At 64.6% G+C, this 18,608-nt stretch overlaps 1 protein-coding gene across 1 annotated transcript in view; it reads left to right on the plus strand.

Annotated features, from left to right (window-relative positions):
* The window catches only part of COL7A1 (collagen type VII alpha 1 chain), a 30,977-nt gene extending 13,135 nt beyond the window's left edge, over positions 1-17,842 (plus strand). The window contains exons 49-120 of the mRNA XM_037387225.1: positions 12-83; positions 185-244; positions 383-418; positions 626-706; positions 849-884; positions 956-1,000; positions 1,099-1,170; positions 1,346-1,390; positions 1,497-1,523; positions 1,606-1,647; positions 2,298-2,378; positions 2,522-2,557; positions 2,658-2,693; positions 2,779-2,859; positions 3,056-3,091; positions 3,321-3,392; positions 3,595-3,639; positions 3,832-3,867; positions 4,004-4,039; positions 4,149-4,253; positions 4,408-4,443; positions 4,531-4,566; positions 4,730-4,777; positions 4,902-4,937; positions 5,103-5,234; positions 5,391-5,600; positions 5,680-5,715; positions 5,889-5,933; positions 6,104-6,175; positions 6,324-6,368; positions 6,531-6,593; positions 6,676-6,720; positions 7,012-7,047; positions 7,315-7,350; positions 7,539-7,583; positions 7,842-7,874; positions 8,037-8,099; positions 8,193-8,228; positions 8,340-8,420; positions 8,520-8,588; positions 8,709-8,744; positions 8,861-8,902; positions 9,027-9,071; positions 9,225-9,269; positions 9,395-9,430; positions 9,556-9,615; positions 9,746-9,871; positions 10,008-10,079; positions 10,307-10,342; positions 10,596-10,655; positions 10,844-10,888; positions 10,965-11,000; positions 11,135-11,170; positions 11,260-11,316; positions 11,723-11,794; positions 12,066-12,137; positions 12,235-12,270; positions 12,353-12,433; positions 12,525-12,578; positions 12,798-12,851; positions 12,928-12,990; positions 13,094-13,156; positions 13,444-13,560; positions 13,930-14,007; positions 14,088-14,141; positions 14,344-14,392; positions 14,473-14,520; positions 14,948-15,037; positions 15,366-15,449; positions 15,697-15,816; positions 16,495-16,674; positions 16,822-17,842. Of these exons, the coding sequence (XP_037243122.1) occupies positions 12-83; positions 185-244; positions 383-418; positions 626-706; positions 849-884; positions 956-1,000; positions 1,099-1,170; positions 1,346-1,390; positions 1,497-1,523; positions 1,606-1,647; positions 2,298-2,378; positions 2,522-2,557; positions 2,658-2,693; positions 2,779-2,859; positions 3,056-3,091; positions 3,321-3,392; positions 3,595-3,639; positions 3,832-3,867; positions 4,004-4,039; positions 4,149-4,253; positions 4,408-4,443; positions 4,531-4,566; positions 4,730-4,777; positions 4,902-4,937; positions 5,103-5,234; positions 5,391-5,600; positions 5,680-5,715; positions 5,889-5,933; positions 6,104-6,175; positions 6,324-6,368; positions 6,531-6,593; positions 6,676-6,720; positions 7,012-7,047; positions 7,315-7,350; positions 7,539-7,583; positions 7,842-7,874; positions 8,037-8,099; positions 8,193-8,228; positions 8,340-8,420; positions 8,520-8,588; positions 8,709-8,744; positions 8,861-8,902; positions 9,027-9,071; positions 9,225-9,269; positions 9,395-9,430; positions 9,556-9,615; positions 9,746-9,871; positions 10,008-10,079; positions 10,307-10,342; positions 10,596-10,655; positions 10,844-10,888; positions 10,965-11,000; positions 11,135-11,170; positions 11,260-11,316; positions 11,723-11,794; positions 12,066-12,137; positions 12,235-12,270; positions 12,353-12,433; positions 12,525-12,578; positions 12,798-12,851; positions 12,928-12,990; positions 13,094-13,156; positions 13,444-13,560; positions 13,930-14,007; positions 14,088-14,141; positions 14,344-14,392; positions 14,473-14,520; positions 14,948-15,037; positions 15,366-15,449; positions 15,697-15,816; positions 16,495-16,674; positions 16,822-16,871 (4,380 nt within the window). The 3' untranslated portion in view covers positions 16,872-17,842. The remainder of the gene's footprint in view (positions 1-11; positions 84-184; positions 245-382; positions 419-625; positions 707-848; positions 885-955; positions 1,001-1,098; positions 1,171-1,345; positions 1,391-1,496; positions 1,524-1,605; positions 1,648-2,297; positions 2,379-2,521; positions 2,558-2,657; positions 2,694-2,778; positions 2,860-3,055; positions 3,092-3,320; positions 3,393-3,594; positions 3,640-3,831; positions 3,868-4,003; positions 4,040-4,148; positions 4,254-4,407; positions 4,444-4,530; positions 4,567-4,729; positions 4,778-4,901; positions 4,938-5,102; positions 5,235-5,390; positions 5,601-5,679; positions 5,716-5,888; positions 5,934-6,103; positions 6,176-6,323; positions 6,369-6,530; positions 6,594-6,675; positions 6,721-7,011; positions 7,048-7,314; positions 7,351-7,538; positions 7,584-7,841; positions 7,875-8,036; positions 8,100-8,192; positions 8,229-8,339; positions 8,421-8,519; positions 8,589-8,708; positions 8,745-8,860; positions 8,903-9,026; positions 9,072-9,224; positions 9,270-9,394; positions 9,431-9,555; positions 9,616-9,745; positions 9,872-10,007; positions 10,080-10,306; positions 10,343-10,595; positions 10,656-10,843; positions 10,889-10,964; positions 11,001-11,134; positions 11,171-11,259; positions 11,317-11,722; positions 11,795-12,065; positions 12,138-12,234; positions 12,271-12,352; positions 12,434-12,524; positions 12,579-12,797; positions 12,852-12,927; positions 12,991-13,093; positions 13,157-13,443; positions 13,561-13,929; positions 14,008-14,087; positions 14,142-14,343; positions 14,393-14,472; positions 14,521-14,947; positions 15,038-15,365; positions 15,450-15,696; positions 15,817-16,494; positions 16,675-16,821) is intronic.
* Positions 17,843-18,608: the final 766 nt, after the last annotated feature.

An 18,608-nucleotide genomic window follows, 5' to 3' on the forward strand; every position in this document is an offset into this window, starting at 1 on the left:
ATCTGCTCCAGGGTGACAGAGGCTTCCCAGGACCAGAAGGACCTCCTGGCCCGAAGGGCGAGGCAGGAGATAAAGGCGCCCGTGTGAGTACTGCCTGGGACAGGGGGCACAGGGGGCACAGCACAGACAGCCTGGGCTCACGGTGCCTACGCTGTTGCTCCAAGCTGCATCCCTTCATGTCTAGGGTGCCCCTGGCCTGAGCATCCCAGGGCCGGCTGGCCCCAAAGGCGAGCAGGGTGATCGGGTGAGTCTGGGTGCACCCCAGGGGCTGGGGCTGGCTGGGCTCTGCCCACAGAGGCACTGGTTCACAGCCCCAGTCACTCCCCGGGCACGGGGCCGCCCCAGTCCCTGGTGACACGTGCTCTCCCTCTCCAACAACCAGGGTATCGTTGGCCTCACGGGCAGGAGCGGCCCAAAGGTAACGTCGCTGCAGGAGGCATTGCCCCTCCATCCATCTGTCCGTCCATCCATCCACCCACTGGGCTCTGGAGGGGCAATCCCTGCAGGCTGTGCCATGATGCTGCTCCAGGGAGTGGAGGGTGCCGTGCTGAGCCCCTTCTCCCCTTGGCAGTCCCCACACTCCCCCCACACTGTCTTAACCCATTGCCCTTTTTTCCCTGCCCAGGGCGATCCAGGGGAGCCAGGAGAGAAGGGTGAGCCGGGCCGAGCAGGCGCCCCAGGGCAGACCGGGCTGCGTGGCAAGGAGGTAGCGTGGGTCAAGGGGGCAGTGGGACAGGGGGCTGTGGGGCACCGTGGCCTTGAGGAGGTGGGGGATGGCAGGGAGCAGGGGGATGCTGGTGACTTGTGCTTTTCTCCTCCTGGCTGGTGCCCACTGACCTGTGCTGCAGGGAGAGCGTGGAGAGAAGGGTGATGAAGGCACCCCGGTAAGTGAGGACCCCCCAGGACCACTGCCCCCCTCCCCACTGCCCCCCACTCACCCCCTCTCTCCCTACAGGGTGAAGCGGGTCTGCCTGGCAAACCTGGAGACAGGGGCCCCCGGGTAAGTGCGAGGCTGGCGGGCACCCCGGGGCAGGCAAGATGCCCAGTGGCTGCCAGGTGGCTCCCGCCAATGCACGCCCTCCTCTGCCCTCCACCCAGGGCCTCCCTGGCTACCGCGGCCCCCCAGGGGAGAAGGGGGACTCAGGGGACCCAGGTCCCGAAGGCAGGAATGTGAGTACCACTTTGTGTGTGCCCACCACCCTGTGGGCACCCACCACCCCATGCACCTCATTGCCCCACACCCACCCTTTTACCCTTTTCCAGGGGTACCCTCCACCCCACAGGACCTCCCATCCCATGGGACCCCCATTCCCTCCTCCCCTCACCCTATCCTTCTTTGCTGCAGGGCAGCCCTGGAGCACCAGGGAGCAAAGGTGACCGTGGGGAGCCGGTGAGTGACGCAGGGCCGTGTGCCTGGTCCCCATCCCAGAGCCAGCCCTGCCCTCCCTGGAGCCACACCAGCTCCCCTTAACCTGCTTCCCTTGCCCTTCTTTCAGGGGCCTGCCGGACCCCCAGGACGAACTGTAAGCCCTGCCCCCACCCCTCTCCCTGCCCAGGGGCTGGTGCCTGCCCCCATGTGCTCTGATACCTCTCTCTGCCCCACAGGTTGATGTGGGGCTCGGTGGAGTAGGGGAGAAGGGTGAGAAGGTAACAAGTGGGTCCCCGGGAATGCTGGTGGTGGGGTGCCCTGTGCTGTCCCCGCTGGGCTCTGCCTGTGCACTGGGATCCTGGTGGCACCAAGCCCTCCCTGCCCAAAACAGCCCCTGCCATGCGGAGCTGATGCACCACAGCTGAGAGGCATGTGGGATCCGGGGCAACATAGGCTGATGCTCCTGCCCAGTGCTGGGAGGAGGGTGCCAGGGCAGGAGGGCCCTGTAGGGCTGAGTTCCTCGAAGGAGCCAGCATGCTTATGGCTCCTCAGCCCCACAGGGATCCCACGGCAGTACCCCACACTCTAGGTGTTCTGCTTTTATAAGCCAGCTCAAGTTCAGGGCAGCTTTGGCCATGGGCTGTGCGCTGTGCTGGATGGAATCATGGTCCCCAGCCGTGGCTCAGCTGGCTCCTGGCTCAGCAGCACTGCTCATTGCATTTCTTCTGAAACCAATATCTGGCCACCCGGGAGCTGCATCGAGCCCAGCAACCTCTATTTTTCAGCCTGTGCCTGTATTTTGAGACCTTTGCTATTATCCCGCCCTTAAACCACAGCATAAGCAGAGGTGCTCAGCATGGGCTCTGGCACAGGCGTTTGCGCGGGCGGCGGGGCAGTATCCTCTAACTGCCGTGCCCTTCCCTGGCAGGGGGACCCTGGGGACCCTGGTGAGGATGGTGCAAAGGGTGCCCGGGGCGATGCCGGCTCCCCTGGCCTGCCTGGAGAGAGGGTAAGTGCTGGGGCTTCAGTGCGGGAGGCAGTGGGACAGCAAGACGGGTGATGTTCTGCGGGAGAGCTGGGGGTCCTGGTGAGCACCCAGGATCCCCTCCTTTCCCTCCATGCCCCACTGCTAAGTGTGTGTCTCTCTTGCAGGGTGTGGAGGGTCCTCGTGGCCCCCCCGGTGCACGGGTGAGTGCCCCATCCCCACGGGGGTCTGAGTCGGGGGGTCCGTGCCCTCCTCAGCTCCCGTTCAGGGCGGACAATGCTTACTCCTGTTCCCACCCTGCAGGGTGACCCCGGGGACCGAGGCCTGCCAGGAGAGAAGGTGAGGGGGCTGGGGGCTGGAAGCTGCCCCATGGCACCCCTGTCCTGCCCCATGGCTTCAGCCCTCCTGCCCTGCTGTCTTACAGGGGGACCGTGGCCCACCAGGGCTGGATGGCCGCAACGGGCTGGAAGGCAAACTTGGACCCCCAGGCCCTGCTGGGCTGCGGGTGAGCGTGGTCCAGGGCAGGGGGCACGGCTGCCCCCGGGCACTGTGGGTGGGGGGCTGTGGGACAGAGGGGCAATGGGACAGGAGGAGCCACCCCCCCCCCCCCCCGGACACTCTCTGCCCCAGGCTGGGGATGCTCGTAGGGGGCCTTTGGCGAGGTGGGGGTGTCCCTGCCCTCACCTCCTCCTTGTCTGCAGGGGGACCCGGGGAAGCAGGGGGACCCCGGCCGGGACGTAAGTACCTGCAGAGAGGGCGAGTTTGGGTTGTGGTCCCTCTGGGGCCATCATCCTTGCAAGGGACAGATGTCCTGTCCCATGCTCCTTGGTCTGGGGCAGCGCAGTGGGACTGTCTCCTGTCCCCAGCAGGGTGCCACCGTTCCAGCCATGCTCCCTCCTCCCAGAGCTGGCTGGGGATGGTGGGTGCCCTGCTGCCCTGTGCTTCTCCTGTCTCCTTTCCTCGCAGGGGCTGCCTGGGCTGCGTGGGGAACAGGGACTGCCTGGCCCCGTGGGTCCCCTGGGACCACCTGGCATCCCCGTAAGTACCAGCCGCCCTGGGGACACACCCTGCTCTGTGCCCGCTGCAGTCGGTCCCAGCTGGGTCTGCCTACCGGGGCTTGCCCTATGCCCAGCTCCCCCTTCCCTGCACCCTGGGGCCGTGATGGGTGCCCAGGGACCCCTGGCTGCTGGGGCCGGGGGGAGAGCTGGGGGTCTCTCTCACTGCCTCTTCTTCCTCCCAGGGCAAACCTGGCGATGACGGCAAACCCGGCATCAGCGGCAAGAACGTGAGTAGGGGGAGCGGGGCTTGGCTTTGGGGCTCACCTGGGGTCCTGAGGGCCAGTGATCCCAGTACAACATAAAGGCGAGAGGGGGAGCTCCCATGCTCTGTGCTGTACACCCGGTGCCAGTCCCTGTCCCATGTGGTGCCTGTGCTGGGGTGGTTGACCCAGGCAATGACTGGCAGCCTGTGTCCCCAGGGAGAAGACGGGATGCCGGGAGAGGATGGGAGAAAGGTAAGGAGCCAAGCCCTGGGTGGTCTCTGCGTGGTCCCCACATGCCTGGTGGCTCCTCCCTGCCTGGGTCCAGGAGCATTATTTTGGGGCATGCGGATGGGGCAGCATCCCTCTAACTCTATTCCCACCTGGTTAGGGAGACAAAGGTGACACAGGACCTCCTGGCAGAGAGGTGAGTACCTCCCCACAGAGGAGGTGGTGATGGGGGTGCTGGGTACGTGCCCCCACCTGGGACAGACCTGGGCACCCAGGTCCTGGGGATGACACTGCTTTCTCGGCAGGGCCACAGTGGCGCCAAGGGCGAGCAGGGGGACAGAGGTCTGCCAGGCCCCCTTGGCCCCCCCGGCCTCCCCGGCATCCCAGGCCAGGTCGGCCCCCCAGGCCAGGTATGTAGTCCTTGAGCCCACAGTGCCACCCAGCACCAGACCCTGGAGTATGGGCTGCTGTGGGGCAGGCAAGACCCCTGCTCACAGCTCCCTTGGGGCATTGCCCTGTGTCCGTGGGTTCTGGGTGCTATTGTGTCCCCTCTACATCTTCCAGGGCTTGCCAGGGCTCCGTGGGGTGGCTGGACCAAAGGTAGGTGTGCTCATGCCCCTGAGCCTTCCTTGCAAGGCAAAGGTCTGGGGGACCCTGTGCCACCTTGGCATCTTTGCTGTGTTTCAGGGGGACCCGGGGGAGCCTGGACTGCAAGGGGAGCCAGTGAGTACCCAGCACTGAGCCTGACAAGCTGCAAGCACCCCAGGGTGGTGGCAACCACAGCCTGCCCGGGCAGCACCAGCAGTGTTAACTCTCAAACCTACTGCTCTCCTCGCGTACTGCACCTCTGTACATCTTTTCATTCCCTTTTTCTCTGCAAACCTAGGGGCGACCTGGCAACCCTGGAGCACGTGGAGACCCTGGGGCTGCAGTGGTGAGTGCATCTCGACCTGCTGGGCTGGGATGTCAGCTCTGCCTGGGGAATGGAGGACCCTCCACAGCCCCTATGATGGGCACAGGCCAACACTCACTTTGTTTTTAATATCTTTTTATTGCAGAACATTGAACGTAGCCTGGAAGCACTTGGCATCAAGGTATGTAGTCCATGGCTGTCATGCTGGGGGCTGTTCCTGCCCACATGGCAGCAGGAGGGGGGGGATGTGGGAGGTGGTAGGAGACCACCCAGGATGAGTTGTTGGGGCCATGGGGTGCTGCCACATCTGGGTTGCACTGACCCCATGACTTTTCCTCCCTCCCAGATTTCATCCCTGAAGGAGCTCACAGGTGCCTACGACGGGAGCTCGGACTCATTTCTGCCGGTGTCGGAGCGGCTGCGGGGCCAGAAGGGCAGCCGGGGGGAGCCGGGAGAGAGGGGGCCTCCAGGTCGAGAGGTGAGTGGAGCCAGGCTCAATGCCATGCCCCAACATGCTGCCCCACTACCCAGTCTGGTTGGGGGGGCCATACAGCCGGCTCAACCCTGGGATGCTCCAGAAGGACTGACCCCCGGCGCACGGCTGGCTCTGGCAGCACGGTGTTATGTTTTGCAGGGCTCCTTAGGCTTCCCCGGTGAGCGAGGACCCAAAGGTGACAAGGGGGACCCCGGTGCCCCTGGCCCCCAGGGCCCCACGGGCCGTGCCGTGGGCGAGCGGGGTCCTGAGGGGCCACCCGGGCAGCCGGGGGAGCCTGGCAAGCCAGGCATCCCTGGGGTGCCGGGCCGGGCTGGGGAGCTGGGGGAGGCCGGGCGGCCCGGAGAGAAGGTGAGTGGGGCAAGGGCTGTGGGACCTGGTGCCGGGGCTTGGGGACAGCCCCGTGATGGCTACCACATTGTTTTCCCAGGGCGACCGGGGCGAAAAGGGTGACCGGGGCGAGCAGGTGAGCCAGAATGGGGACACAGTCCCCTCTGTCCCCCAAATGCTGTGCACCTCCTGGGGGGATGGGGGGCTCTCCTGGGGGCAGGAGGATGCCCTATAGGGGCCAGGATTGGCCATAGCAGGATAACTCTGCCCAGTTTGATGCTCAGCCTATTTTTCTCCCCCTTCTACTAGGGCAGGGAAGGCTTGCCTGGCCCCCCAGGGCCCCCAGGGCCCAAGGTAGGTGATGGCTGCTGCTGGGGACCATCCCCAAGGGGTGCGAGCCTGCACCTCTGGGGATGGATGGCCACGTCCAGACCCCTGGCACAGGGGCCTGGGGAGGGCTGTGCCCCTGGGGGGACCTTACTGAGATCCCCTGGGTGCTGGCCCTGACGGTGCCCTGCCCGCAGGCAGACGTGGTGGAGGGCAGCCTGATGGGTTTACCGGGTGAGCGTGGCCCCACCGGACCCAAGGGAGCGAAGGTGCGTGGTCAGGCAGAAGGGAATGGGGCGACCAAGCCAACCAGGCTGGGACAAATGATGAGCTGGGCAGGGACTGAGGGCTGTGGTGGGGCAAGCATCCCCAGAGGGGCAGCAGAGGCTGATGGCATCTGTCTTCTCTGTGACACAGGGCGAGCCAGGAGCCGAGGGTGAGCGCGGACCCAAAGGAGATAAGGTCTGTGGTTTTAAGTCTCCTGCTGCCAACAGGGCAGCCCCATGGAGTGAAGCCCTGGGCAGGGGCACCGTGGGGGCACCCCTCTTTGAGTGTCAGCAGGCCCTGGGTGGGGACAGAAAGGTCCCTGCCTGTTCCACAACCCTGCACCTGTCCCCTCTGCAGGGTGAGGGTGGCCCACGAGGCGAGCGAGGGGAGCCCGGCGAGAAGGGCAGGGATGGTGCCCCGGTGAGTACCGCAATGTCCCCCCACCCCTTGCTGACCCTGGACCCCTGCCTGGCACTGACCCCGTCTGCATCTCTTGCTCCAGGGTCTCCTGGGTGAGAGAGGGCTGGCTGGCCCCGAGGGGAAGCCGGTGAGTGGGGACATGATGGGGAGGATGTGGGATGGGACAGGGGGAAGGTCTTGTGGTCCCACACCAGCCACCACCAGTACTAGCGGGAACATTCACATCTCATTTACCTTCTTCCCCCACTCATGCAGGGCCCACAGGGCTTTAGGGGGCTTCCCACCTCTCACCCCCACCATAAGTACCCCTGGGCTGGGTACCGCTTGCTGGGAATGGGGAGCATCCTTGGGGGGCAGGCAGGGCTGCTTGGGGGTAGTGGGCTCCCACTCACCTGCCAGCTCTGACATTTCTTTGCAGGGCTTGCCAGGCTTCCCCGGCGTGCTGGGACGCCCGGTAGGTGTCTGTGTCCCCTCTGTGTCACTGTGCCCCCCCACCTCAGCATGCAGCTGGGGGCTCCTGACGGCAGGTGCTGGGTGAAGCTGTAGGGGCCACCCTGCTGCCTGGGTGGGTGCTTGGCCCCAGGCATCTTGCCAGGAGCCGGCCAGGCTTGTCCTCACTCAGCATGGGTGCAGTGTCTGGGTCTCCTCTCCCAGGGGACACCCCATGCACCTACCAGGGAAAACTCATCCCTGCAGTGACCCCATCTCTTCCTCCCTTCAGGGCAACCAGGGAGACCCAGGACCCCCAGGACCTCCGGTAAGCAGCCACCCCATGCCACGTGCAGGGGAGTGCCATGCAAGTGGGATATCAGCTTGGGGAGGTGTGTGTCCCCAGGGAGCAGGGGTAGGGTGGCAGTGCTGGGACCATGCTACCCCACTGTCCCCTCCCTGTCCTATGCCACCAGCAAGCACCACTCCAACATAATGTCCCCTTGTTCCCTGCAGGGAAGCACTGGCCCACCGGGGAGCCAGGGCCCAGCTGGGACCAAGGTATGGCATTGGCATCGGCATTGGCATCGCCACGTCAGACCAGGCAGAGGAAAGCAGGGCCTTGCCAGATTTGGGGGCTGGAGGGACGGGGGCATTTCAGGACATTCTGGGCTGGACAGAGGAACATTTTGGACTGGCCACCCTCATGGATCCAGCCAGCCCTGGGGAACAGCCCCGTGGCAGGCATGGGGATGTGGCTGTGACCATGGTGGCTGGTGGGTTGGGATGGTGGGGCTGATGCAGGCACTGTCTTCACAGGGCGATCCGGGGGAACCTGGCTCTGGCATCCGGGTGAGCGAGCACTCCTGCCATCCCTGCTGGCACCTGCCTGCCCCCCCAAAACCATCCAGCTCCCACCCACAGCCGCTGCACCTTCCTGCGGTGGCAGCCGAGGTCCTGGCTGTGCCAGGGCAGCATGCCATCCTCTCTCTAATGTGGCTGTTTCCATTGCAGGGCTTGCCTGGTCCCCAGGGCAGCATGGGACTGCCTGGCTCCCCTGGTCCCCCGGGCCCAGTGGTAGGTATTTGCAGACATCTCTCGCCCCAACCTGTCCCTTGGCCATTCCTGGTGCCTGGGCTGCCACTTGATTTCTGCTTGTCTCCCTTGCAGGGCCCACCAGGTGTTCCTGGGCTGCCAGGACAAGTGGTGAGTGTGTTGTCCCCTGCCCCTGCCTGGCTGCCATCAGTGTGGACACTTGGGGTTGCCTGGGGGTGTTGCAGGGCCCCTGTACCCCAGCCCCACTCTTATTGCCCTCAGGGGGAGAGCGGGAAGCCAGGTGTGCCGGGCAGGGATGGCGTGCCAGGGAAGGATGGCGAGGCAGGGATGCCTGGGAAGATGGTACGTTGCTGCTCACCCCATCCCATCCCAATGTGAGCCCCGTGGGGCTTAGCCTGGGGTGTCTGCAGCTGAGGCTGAGGGCTGTGCTGCTTGTGCCAGGGCGTGCCGGGACCTTCAGGCCCTGTGGGTCCCAAGGGAGAGCCAGGGGATGCCGGCGTGCCAGGGCAGGTGAGTGCAGAGCTGCTTCCACAGCAGCTGGGAGCTTCCCTGGGTGTTCCTGGGCTGGGACGAGGGGGAGCATCCCCATGCAGCCCTACTCACCTGCCCTCTCTCTCCTCTGTGCCCCAGGCCATCGCCGGCCCTCCTGGCGCCAAAGGCGAGAAGGTAAGGAGTCAGGGAGCAAGGCAGGGGGGACCCCCACCCCTGCGTGGCGTGGGCAGGGGTCCACAGGGTGCTGGCACCCATTGCGGGCTTGCCTGAACACCCATGTGTCACTGCAGGGCGAGCCGGCGCTGCTGGAGGGTGTGCTGCTGGGAGAACCCGTGAGTTACCCCCTTAACCTCGTCCCCTCTATTAACCTCATCCCCCTACCACCACCCCCTGCCTTCTGGGGGGCGAGCCAGCCCTGTGGCCTCCCCCTCCCCTAATGCTGCTCTCCCCAAGCAGGGCTCCAAGGGCGACCGAGGCTTGCCGGGCCCCAAGGGCGAGAAGGTGAGCGCTGCCCCGGGAGGCAGCAAGGAGGGTGCCATGAGGTCCCTGGGCTCCCTGGCTGCCTGGCCACAGCGTGGGGGGGGAACTGGCTGCAGCTGCTGCCCCTGTGCACCATCACATATCCCAGCTTTTTGCTTGTTTCACCCCTGCCAGGGGGAGCCAGGACGATTCGGGGAGCCAGGAGATCCTGGGGAAGATGTGAGTAGGAGGCGTATGGGGGGCCAGGGGGTGGATGCTGGGGGCAGTGGATGCTGCGAGGGAGTGGGGCCTGTACCCTTGTCACCTACCACCTAGCCCTTCCTCATGGCTTCATGTCTTCATAGGGAGCCAAGGGATCCTCTGGAGCCAAAGGGGAGAAGGTGTGTGTCCCCTGCCCCCAAAGACACTCCACAGCCCTGGGGGGCTGCCCCTGGTGGCATGGTGCCCTGGCACTGCTGTGCCCACCAGCCAGGGGATGTGCCACGTGCTCTCTGCCACCACACAGGGATCGCCAGGTGTTGGTGTGCAGGGGCCGCCAGGACAGGATGGGCCTCCAGGTTTGAAGGTAACCCCTGTCGCCACGTCACCCTGGCTCTCACCACATCCCCAATGCTGGGGTGCTGCCCTGCCTTGGCTGGATGAGGGAGAGGCACGCTCCTGAGGGGCTGTTTTCATAATTTTCATCCCTGCTCCAGGGTGACACCGGTTTGCCAGGACTACCAGGACCCCCAGGCTTAGCAGGCATTGCTGGGACACCGGGACAGCCAGGCCTGAGAGGGGACAATGGGCAGCCTGGCCTGCCGGGTCCCCCAGGAGAAAGGGTAGAAGCTACAGCCAGCACCTGGCCTCAGTGGTCCTGGTGACCCTGGACCCTTGGGCAGTGTCAGTGGGGTCCCTGCAAACCCCGCTGCCTCCCAGGCACAGTCCTTGCTCACTCACCGCTGTGTCCCTGCCCAGGGTTTGATCGGCTTTCCCGGGAGAGACGGCACCCCCGGGCCACCGGGACCCACGGGGCCCCCAGGGCCAGCAGTAAGTATGGGGCTCCAGTGCCGCAGCATCCCCAGGGGTACAGGCTCTGCCCTGGCTCCCCACCAGCTCGGGCAGGGTGACAGGGACTCACCCTGCACCCTGTGGCCCCTGGGGCTGGGGGTTGCTGGGGGGCTCTGGCATGGGGGCCGCTGTGGGAGCCCCAGAAATGCTTCGCAGGGCACCTGGCATCGCCTTCTGTGACTTGCTCACCCCGTCTTTTCTTTTAGGGCGTACAAGGGGCTTCTGGCCTGAAGGGTGACAAGGTAAGATAGGGCGCAGCCCTACAGCATGAGGGGTGTGGGGCTGCTCCTCTCGTGGGGTGTCCCTGCTTCAGCCACCCCACAGGGGATGCTGAGCCCACTCTGGATGGTGGCACACGGGAGCCTGCTCTGCATCAGGCACACAGAGAGGTGGTGGGGACTGTGGGGTGTCCCTGGCATGGGGGGGGACGTGGCACAGCTGGGAGGAGCAGTGGGCAGCAGGGACAAGGATGAGCTCTTGTCTTCCCCCTGGCAGGGTGCGCCGGGGGCCGGGCTGCCAGGAGCCAGAGGCGAGCGTGGAGACCCAGGGCCACGGGTAGGTACTGCCATGGCCCCTCTGTGTTCCCACCGCAGCCCCCCATGTCCCCGCCACCAGGGATGGGAATTCCCACGGTGTCAGCCTTGAGGGGATGGCGAGCCAGAACTGTGCCTGTCCCTGGGGTGGGGTGATGCTGGGGGTGCCCCCATCCTAGACTCCCTTCTCACATCCCTTTCTTCTCGCAGGGTGAAGACGGGCGCCCAGGACCAGAAGGGGATCGAGGGCCGGCGGTAAATACCCCACTCCCCAGGTGCACCCCTGTCCAGGACCCTCCCTGACCCCCTCCCCCCTTCTTCTCTCCTGCAGGGCTTGCCTGGGAACCGGGGGGAGCGTGGGGACAAGGTAAGGGACTCTAGGGGCTGGTGAGCTGGGGGTGAGCAAATGATGCATCCCCAGAGATCGGGGTCCACAGGGAGGTGCTGCCTGCTCCCCACCGTGCATCCTTGCAGCGTCTCACCATCTCTCTTTCCTCACAGGGTGACATTGGGGCCCCAGGGCCCAAAGGAGACAAGGTGAGTCCCAGGGCCAGGGGCAGCAGGAGGAAGAGGGCAGCAGTGCTGACCTCCCCGCTCACCCCCACCTCTCTTCTTTGGGTGTACAGGGCGATACTGTGGTGGTGGAGGGGCTCGCTGGAGCCCGAGGCAGCAAGGGGGAGCCGGTAAGAGCTGTCCCCATCCTTCCTGCCCTTCTCTGCATCGTCCCTCTTGTCCTGATGGGCAGGGACTCTCCTGTACATCCCCTCCCCAAGGCCCTGCCCGCCCTGCCCATGGTACATGGCAGCTCCCAGCCTTGTGCTGGGAAAGCTCCCAGCTTTCCTCACGTACCCCCTCTCCCGCCCGAGTGGCACAGGACAGCCTTCCCCCCACCTCTGCTTGCCAGAAGAGCTGGGGTGTGGGTCTTCTTGCCGCTGAGGGACCCTCCCTCACAGTGCATGTTGTCCCCTCTCCTTCAGCCACCTACAGACCCCTGTGTCCCTACCCCAGGGAGGTCTGTCCTCCCCACCCTGATGTGTATCTGAGCATCTCCTTGTCCGCTGACCCCTCCCTGCATTTCCCTCTTTGCAGGGAGAGCGTGGCCTGAAGGGCACAGAAGGGGACAAGGGGGACAAGGGGGAGCAAGGCATGCCCGGAGAGAAGGTACAGGGCTTGGGGGCTTGTGCGGGGCTGGGGGCTGCTGGGTTGGGAACTACAGAGGGCTGTTGACAGGGCAATGGACAGAGGGACCAGGGCATGATGGCATCCCTGTGCCACATGTGCTGGTGCTTCTGGGCACCCGGGCATGGTGCTTGGCGCCCCAGCAAGAGGAGCTGCTGCAATCAGCCTCGGAGGTCACCATGGCTGTGCTGTGGCCATGCCATGGCCAGAGCTCTTCCTCTTGCCCTGTGTTGATCTGGTTTTCTGCTTGCAGGGGGTGAGGGGCGAGAAAGGCGAGAAGGGCTCCACAGGCTTTCCTGGGGCACGTGGCCCTGGTGGGCAAAAAGTAAGGAGCTAGGCACCCCCAACTGCTTGGGGTGCTGGGGGGTGCTGGGGGCACCAGCCCCCTCGCCTTCCCTGAACGATGCCTTTGCCTTCCCCAGGGAGAGGTCGGAGCATCAGGAGAGCCTGGCGAGCCGGTGAGGAGCCACGTCTCGGTGCCGCTGCCACCCCGCTGCGGAGCAGGAGCAGACCCCTGTCATGCTGTGTGCTCTCTTGTAGGGCCAGCCTGGCCGTGATGGGATCCCCGGAGCCCGGGGGGAGAAGGGGGACATGGGACCCCTGGGCATGCGTGGCCCCAAGGTGGGTTGGCCCCTCTGTTCATTGGTGCTCTCCCAGCCGGGACCTGTGCTGGCTTGGTGTGGCTCTGTGACTCCCCTCCTTATCCTCGCAGGGTGATCGGGGCATGAAAGGCGCCTGTGGCCTTGATGGGGACAAGGGCGAGAAGGTGAGTGGGTGCCCGCGGGGTGCCACAGGAGCCTGGATGCTGCCTGGAGGCTGCGGCCCTTTGGATCCCCTCTGCCAGCCAGCAGGAGCAGGGACATGGCTGAGGTTGGACCTCAGCCCCGTGGCAGGGGCATGGGGTCCCCTCCTCTGCCTGCGGCTCTGGGGTGAGCATTGAGGGGGCACAGGACTGACCGCCCTGCCTCTCTCCTGCCTGCTGTAGGGAGAGCCGGGGATCCCGGGGCGCTCAGGGCTGCTAGGGAGGAAAGGCGAGCCGGTAAGCACCACGCTGACACTGGTGTGGGATGGGAATGCACGGCTGGTGGCTAACAGACATCTGCTTTGTCCCCCAGGGAGAGCTGGGTCTGTCGGGACCACCGGGCATCCCTGGGAAGGAGGGGCTCATGGGACCCAAGGTATGTCAGGACGGCACTGGGAAAAGCTCTGCTGGCACCTCAGCCCCCATGCTGCCTGTCCCCCACTGCCTGTCCCCCACTGCCTGCCCCTTCCTCTTCACAGGGCGACCGGGGCTTCGACGGGCAGCAGGGAGCCAAAGGAGACCAGGGGGAGAAAGGAGACCGGGTGAGCAGGCTGGAAAGGGACGGTCTACATTGCACCCCACTGCACCGGGCCAGGATCCATCCTTGGTCAGAAGCACATCAGAGCCTGATAGTCCCAGAAGAGCCATCTGGTGCTGCTCTAAATTGTGTCACTAAACTAAAAGTGGCAACAAATTCCCGCTCTTTACAAGAAGGCACTGGTTCTGGTACTTCAGGGGTGCCCAGCTGCAGGGTCAGAGGATGCCTGTGGCACCTGCTCTGGGGCTGGGGGCTCCGACTCCCCTGGCCTCACCCTTTGCTCTCCTGCAGGGTGCCCCGGGCATTATCGGTGGCCCTGGTCCCCGGGGTAGTGATGGTGCTCCTGGGCCGCCGGGGCCCCCAGGGAATGTCGGCCCACGAGGTCCTGAGGGCATGCAGGGCCAGAAGGTGAGTCCGCGCTGTGGGTGGCTGGTCCCCCTCGGTGCGTTGAGGAAGGGAGAGCCTTGTCACCGGAGTGGGTGAGGGGTTGGTGGTGTCAGGAGCCGTGTCCCAGCTCTGTCCCTGCCCTGTCAGCTCACTGCCTCTGGGGTCCTCCCTTGTGTTCCCTTGTCCAGGTGGTGGGAGCCTGGGGGGTTGGGAACGCTGCTTGTCCTGGGGCTGGGCTGGACCCATCCCCAACCGCATCCCTATCCCCATCCCTACCTGCACAGGCATCCCCAGGGTGTGGGGACTGGGAAAACAGCACATCCATGGCACTGGGGAGAGCAGAGAGGCTCCAGACCCACCAGCCAGATCCTGAGCATGTGTCCTTTGCAGGGAGAGAGAGGGCCCCCTGGACAGTCGGTGCCAGGGGCCCGTGGTGTGCCTGGCATCCCTGGTGAGAGAGGAGAGCAGGTGGGTGAGCGGGTGCCTGGCCCTGCCTAGGAGAGCCCCAGCCGGGGCCAGCCTCCCACCTCCCTTCTGCTTGTCCCTAGGGCAGTCCTGGCACCCAGGGGCTCCATGGGGAGAAGGGGGAGCCGGGCATGACGGTAAGGAGCCAGAAGGGAGCCGGCACAGGCTTCCAGCAGGTCACTGGGGTGGGAAGGGGTGCCGGATCCATCCCACTGCTGCCGATGGAGGGTCTTCCCCCACCTCTGGGCTCTGGGGCCTGGGAAAAGGGATTTTGCTCCTCTCTAACTGCACCGTCCCCCATTGCGGTGCCGGTCCTTTGCCCCTCTGTGTGCATGGCAGGAGGAGGAGATCCGTGCCTTCGTCAGGCAGGAGATGAGCCAGCACTGTGGTGAGCATCCCCCACCACTGCCCTGGGGCTGGGGGTCTGGCCCCCACTGCCCCTGACCCCCAGCCCTGTCTCTCCCACAGCCTGCGGCGGCCACTTCCCGCGGCGCCTGGATTCACGTGAGCACTCAGGTTGCGGCTCTCCCTTCCTACCCCTCTGCTTCTGCCCCCGCCCCGCATGTGTGGCACTGAAGGGGCCCAGCACCCAGGTGTGCTGCTGGTTTGGGGGACACTAGAGGTGTCTGGGACCCTCTGGGACCCCCTCAGTGAGGACCAGCATGAGTGGGACCATGCACAGGGAGAAAGGATGGTGTGTGGCAGAAGGGATGGTGCAGCAGGGATCCCCAGGGGCATCTGGCTTGGGATGGTGCCAATGGGATCTGGGTGCTGCCAGGGTCTGCCTATCGAGAAGGGACCATGGGTCCTGCACCCCATCCATGCTTGAGTGCCAGAGCCAGGGCAGGTGGGCTTGCAGTGGCCAGTACTGCTGAAGGGGAGGGTGGGGTGAGGGATGGAGGCAAGAGGTGGGCTGGGATGAGGTGGGTGCTTTCTCTCCAAGGAGGCTGGGGGGCTCGGGCCAGGAGCAGCCTCCACTCTGTCCAGGGAGGAGGAAGAAGCGTCCGCCAGGAGAGGGAGCATGGCCAAACAGGTGATGGAGAGCCTGGAGGACCTACAAGATCTGGCCCCATGGGCACTTGGGGCTCCCCATGCCCATCTTCATCCCCATCCCCACCCTGCTGGGCTCCCAGCAGTCACTGTCTCACTGAGCAGCAGCTCCTCCTATCTGTTCCTCCTCCGGGAGCCCCCAGCAGCCCTGGTCTGCAGTGCAGAGAGAGGATGGGGTATCCCCAGGTCCCCCATCCCCAGCCGTATGCTGCAGCAGTGCCAGGGCACTTTCCCCCTGGGAGGCTGGGGGAAGCACCCTGGGCCTCCTCGCCTCCCCCCTGATGCCGGTGCTGTGTCCTTTCCCCTCACAGGGCTCTTCCCCACACAGTCGTTCCTTGCTGGCGGCGCTCACGAAGTCCCTGTGCTCAAGTTGTCACACACTGAGGAAGAGGAGGGTGAGTGTCATCCCTGTGCTCTTAGTCCCCATCCCCCTTTACCCTGCTCCATGTGTGTGGCCAGTCACGTCCCTGCTTGCACCATCGGTGGCCATGCTGCCGGTTCCAGGGGGCTTTAATTAAAGAGGGAGGAGAGGGCAGCAAGGAGCGTGTGTGCGTGCAGGCACGTGCAGAGCAGGGGCCATGGCTGGGGGGAGCAGGACAGAGGGGGAAGCAAGGACTGCTCACGCCTGGCACTGTCTCCCAGGGCAAAACAGGGCGGTTATGCTTGACACAGATGACCTCGAGTATGAGAGCATGTATGGAGAGGAAGAGGACTATGATGAGGTCCTGGAGATGGACAGCTTGGAGCAGCCCTCAATGGATGGTGAGCTTGCCTGTGCCCACCTGGCACCGAGGATGGAGCTGGCAGGGGTGACTGTGGGGCTGCCTGAGCTTTGCTGGGGTGATGCCTCCACATCCTGCCTGGCAGCTGGTCCCCACCCCCTCTGGCTGGGGGGATCTGGGATTCGCAGCCCTCTCGCTGGCACCCAGCTGGGGTGTGCGTTCCCCATCACAGCACTGCGCCGCGCACACCTCATGCTCCTTCCCCCTCACAGAAGCTGTCCCTCTGGGCTGGTGGGACCTGCTGGCCCTGGCAGGTTTCCTGTGCTCCTGGTCATGAACCACAGGAGGGGATCCCAGAGCTCACAGGGGAGCAGGGAAGCCCCAGCAGCAGCAGTAGCATGTGGAGGATCCCTCTGGTACCCTTCCAAGGGACACTGTGGCCATCACATCCCCATGCCACCTCCTTCCCAGCTTTTGCTAGGAGCTGCTCCTTGGGGAGGGCTTGCCCAGAGCTGCGTCTCCTGCCCTCGCTCCCAGCACTTGGGCAGGGCATGGGAATGTCCCCTCCAGCCAAACCCTGCCCATGCTCAGTTGGGAACCATCCCTTGCCTTCCCCTTCTGGGGTTTCTCCTCCTCTGCCAAGTGGCTCTGGCTGCCTCCACCGCTGGTGTGCTGCCGGCTCCTGCCTACCCTCACCATTGCCATTTGCCCCCCACAGCTGAGCCCTGCAGCCTGCCGCTGGACGAGGGGGACTGCCAGCGCTATACACTGCGGTGGTACTACAACCAAAGAGTCACCGACTGCCGGCCCTTTGTCTACAGTGGCTGCCGGGGTAACCTCAACCGCTTCGACAGCAAGGAGGAGTGCGAGCTGCGCTGCAGGCAGCGTGCAGGGGCAGGTAGGCATGGCATGGCATGGCATGGCTGCTGGCACCAGCAGGTCCGGCAGCATCCCTACGTGGTGCCACAGGCTCGGCCAATGCAGAGCCAGGGGAACGATGCTGGTCCCCTGCTCAACTCTGACACCGCTTCGCTTCTCTCCGCAGATGCCCGTGGCGTTGCCAGCAGCACGGCGGGAGGGCAGCCAAAGGCATAGGTGTGGGCAGTGTCTCGGTAGGCAGGGCTGCCTGGTGGCAGGGCCCTGCTGCTGCCTCAGCCAGGGCTGGGCTGCCCGCGGTGGCGGGGGCCACGTGCCCACCGGCCCCCAGCAGGAACCTGGTGCTATTTCTAACGTGTCTTTTTGCTGCTCGTGGGTTTTCCCTTTCATATCAGTTTTATTGCCCATTAAGGTGAAATTTATATTAAATGGGAACACACCCCCCTTCTTCAAGGCTCTTAACCCCCTTTCCCACCTGGAAGTTTCCCGGGCTGTTCCCAGTTTGATTTTTAACTTATTTGCAGCCAATGAGATGGTGCTTGGCCCCGTGCCCCCTGTGTGGCAGCCCAGGAGCAGAGATGGGAATTGGCATGGTTGGGCTCCTCCCCTCCTCTCATCTAACATCCTCATCCCCTTCCCTGGACCCCCCACACCCCCAACTCCTCCCTGATCTCTGCTGGGGGAGGCTGCCTGCATCCGTGGGCCAGGCAGTGCCTCCCTGCACGGCATCCCTCACCACCCCCGGTCCCGTAACCAGCTCCATCTGAATAAATTTCACCTTAACCTCAAGTGAGGCCCAGTTCCCCTTTTGTGGCTGCCGTGGTTTGGCAAAGACCTGTGGGGAGGCCAGAGGCTTTCTCCATGTGCTACCTTCCAGCTTGCATGCCCGCCAGCAGCACATCTGTCTAATCCAGGGGGGCTCTCCTGCACCCCCCAGCCCAGTGGGGAAACCCTGAGGATGGTGCTATGTTAGAGGAGGTTCCTGCTCGCCTATGCTCGCTCTCAAAGGCTTCATGAAAGCGATGTTGGCTCCAGGGGTCTGCAGCTCCTGCCTCCCCCCACCTTGGGGCCTGGAGCAGGCTGCTGGGTGGGCTTTGTGGCACCCATACGTACCGCTGCTCTTTGTGTATATCTGTATACAGTGAATGTATATGTGTACCAATGATATTAAAGCTGCGCTCGCGGGGAGATGCCACACTTCTTGATGCATTGCCAAAGGTGCCCGTGGAGTTTGGGGCCAGCTCTTGAGCCAAGCATGCCCCCTGCCCACCCTAGCTGGAATGCCCTTCCCAGCTGCTGAATGCTGCACCAGCTGGGGGTCCTCACCCCCCCAGGGACCCCAGTGCTCCATCCCTGTGCCCGGTGTGTGCCCAGCTGACGCAAGCTAGGCCACGACCCTGTGGCCAGGCTGTGACGTGTCGACACGTGAGGCTGCAGCACTGCATGATGTGCTGGGTGAATCAGTGCCACTGGCTAATTTTGGCTGTTGGGTGTGAGTTCCTGGCCATCCCCTGGAGGAGGAACAGAGCTGGCATTGTTTCCTGCCCTTGCCACTGCTGGGGAGGCTGCCCTGGGTTAGGTCATCCTGCGGCCACGGGGGTGGGCAAGACCCCCAGCAGTCTGAGCCCCAGCCCCGGGTGCCCTGGCTGCTGACCCTGGCCAGCCCTCCAGGCTGAGCACCCACCAACTGATCTCATGCAGGTGCCTGCCTGGCCTGAAAGCCCTTGGGTGCTCCCACAGCCCCTAGGGGGGGAACTCTGGGGCAAAACCCTTCTGTGTGGGGCTCACCCCACACCAATGCCTATAGGCTGCTACTCACGGCAGAGGGACTGGGACAGTCTGGACTGGTGCAGCTGGGCTGCAAACCAGTGGCATCCCATTAGGACTGGTTGTAGGTGGGCTGCAAACCGGTGATGTCCTGGTTGAACTGGTGCAGCTGGCTGCAAACCAGTGGCC

The sequence above is a fragment of the Falco rusticolus genome, chromosome 4 (assembly GCF_015220075.1).
Source record: "Falco rusticolus isolate bFalRus1 chromosome 4, bFalRus1.pri, whole genome shotgun sequence".
Classification (NCBI taxonomy): domain Eukaryota; kingdom Metazoa; phylum Chordata; class Aves; order Falconiformes; family Falconidae; genus Falco; species Falco rusticolus.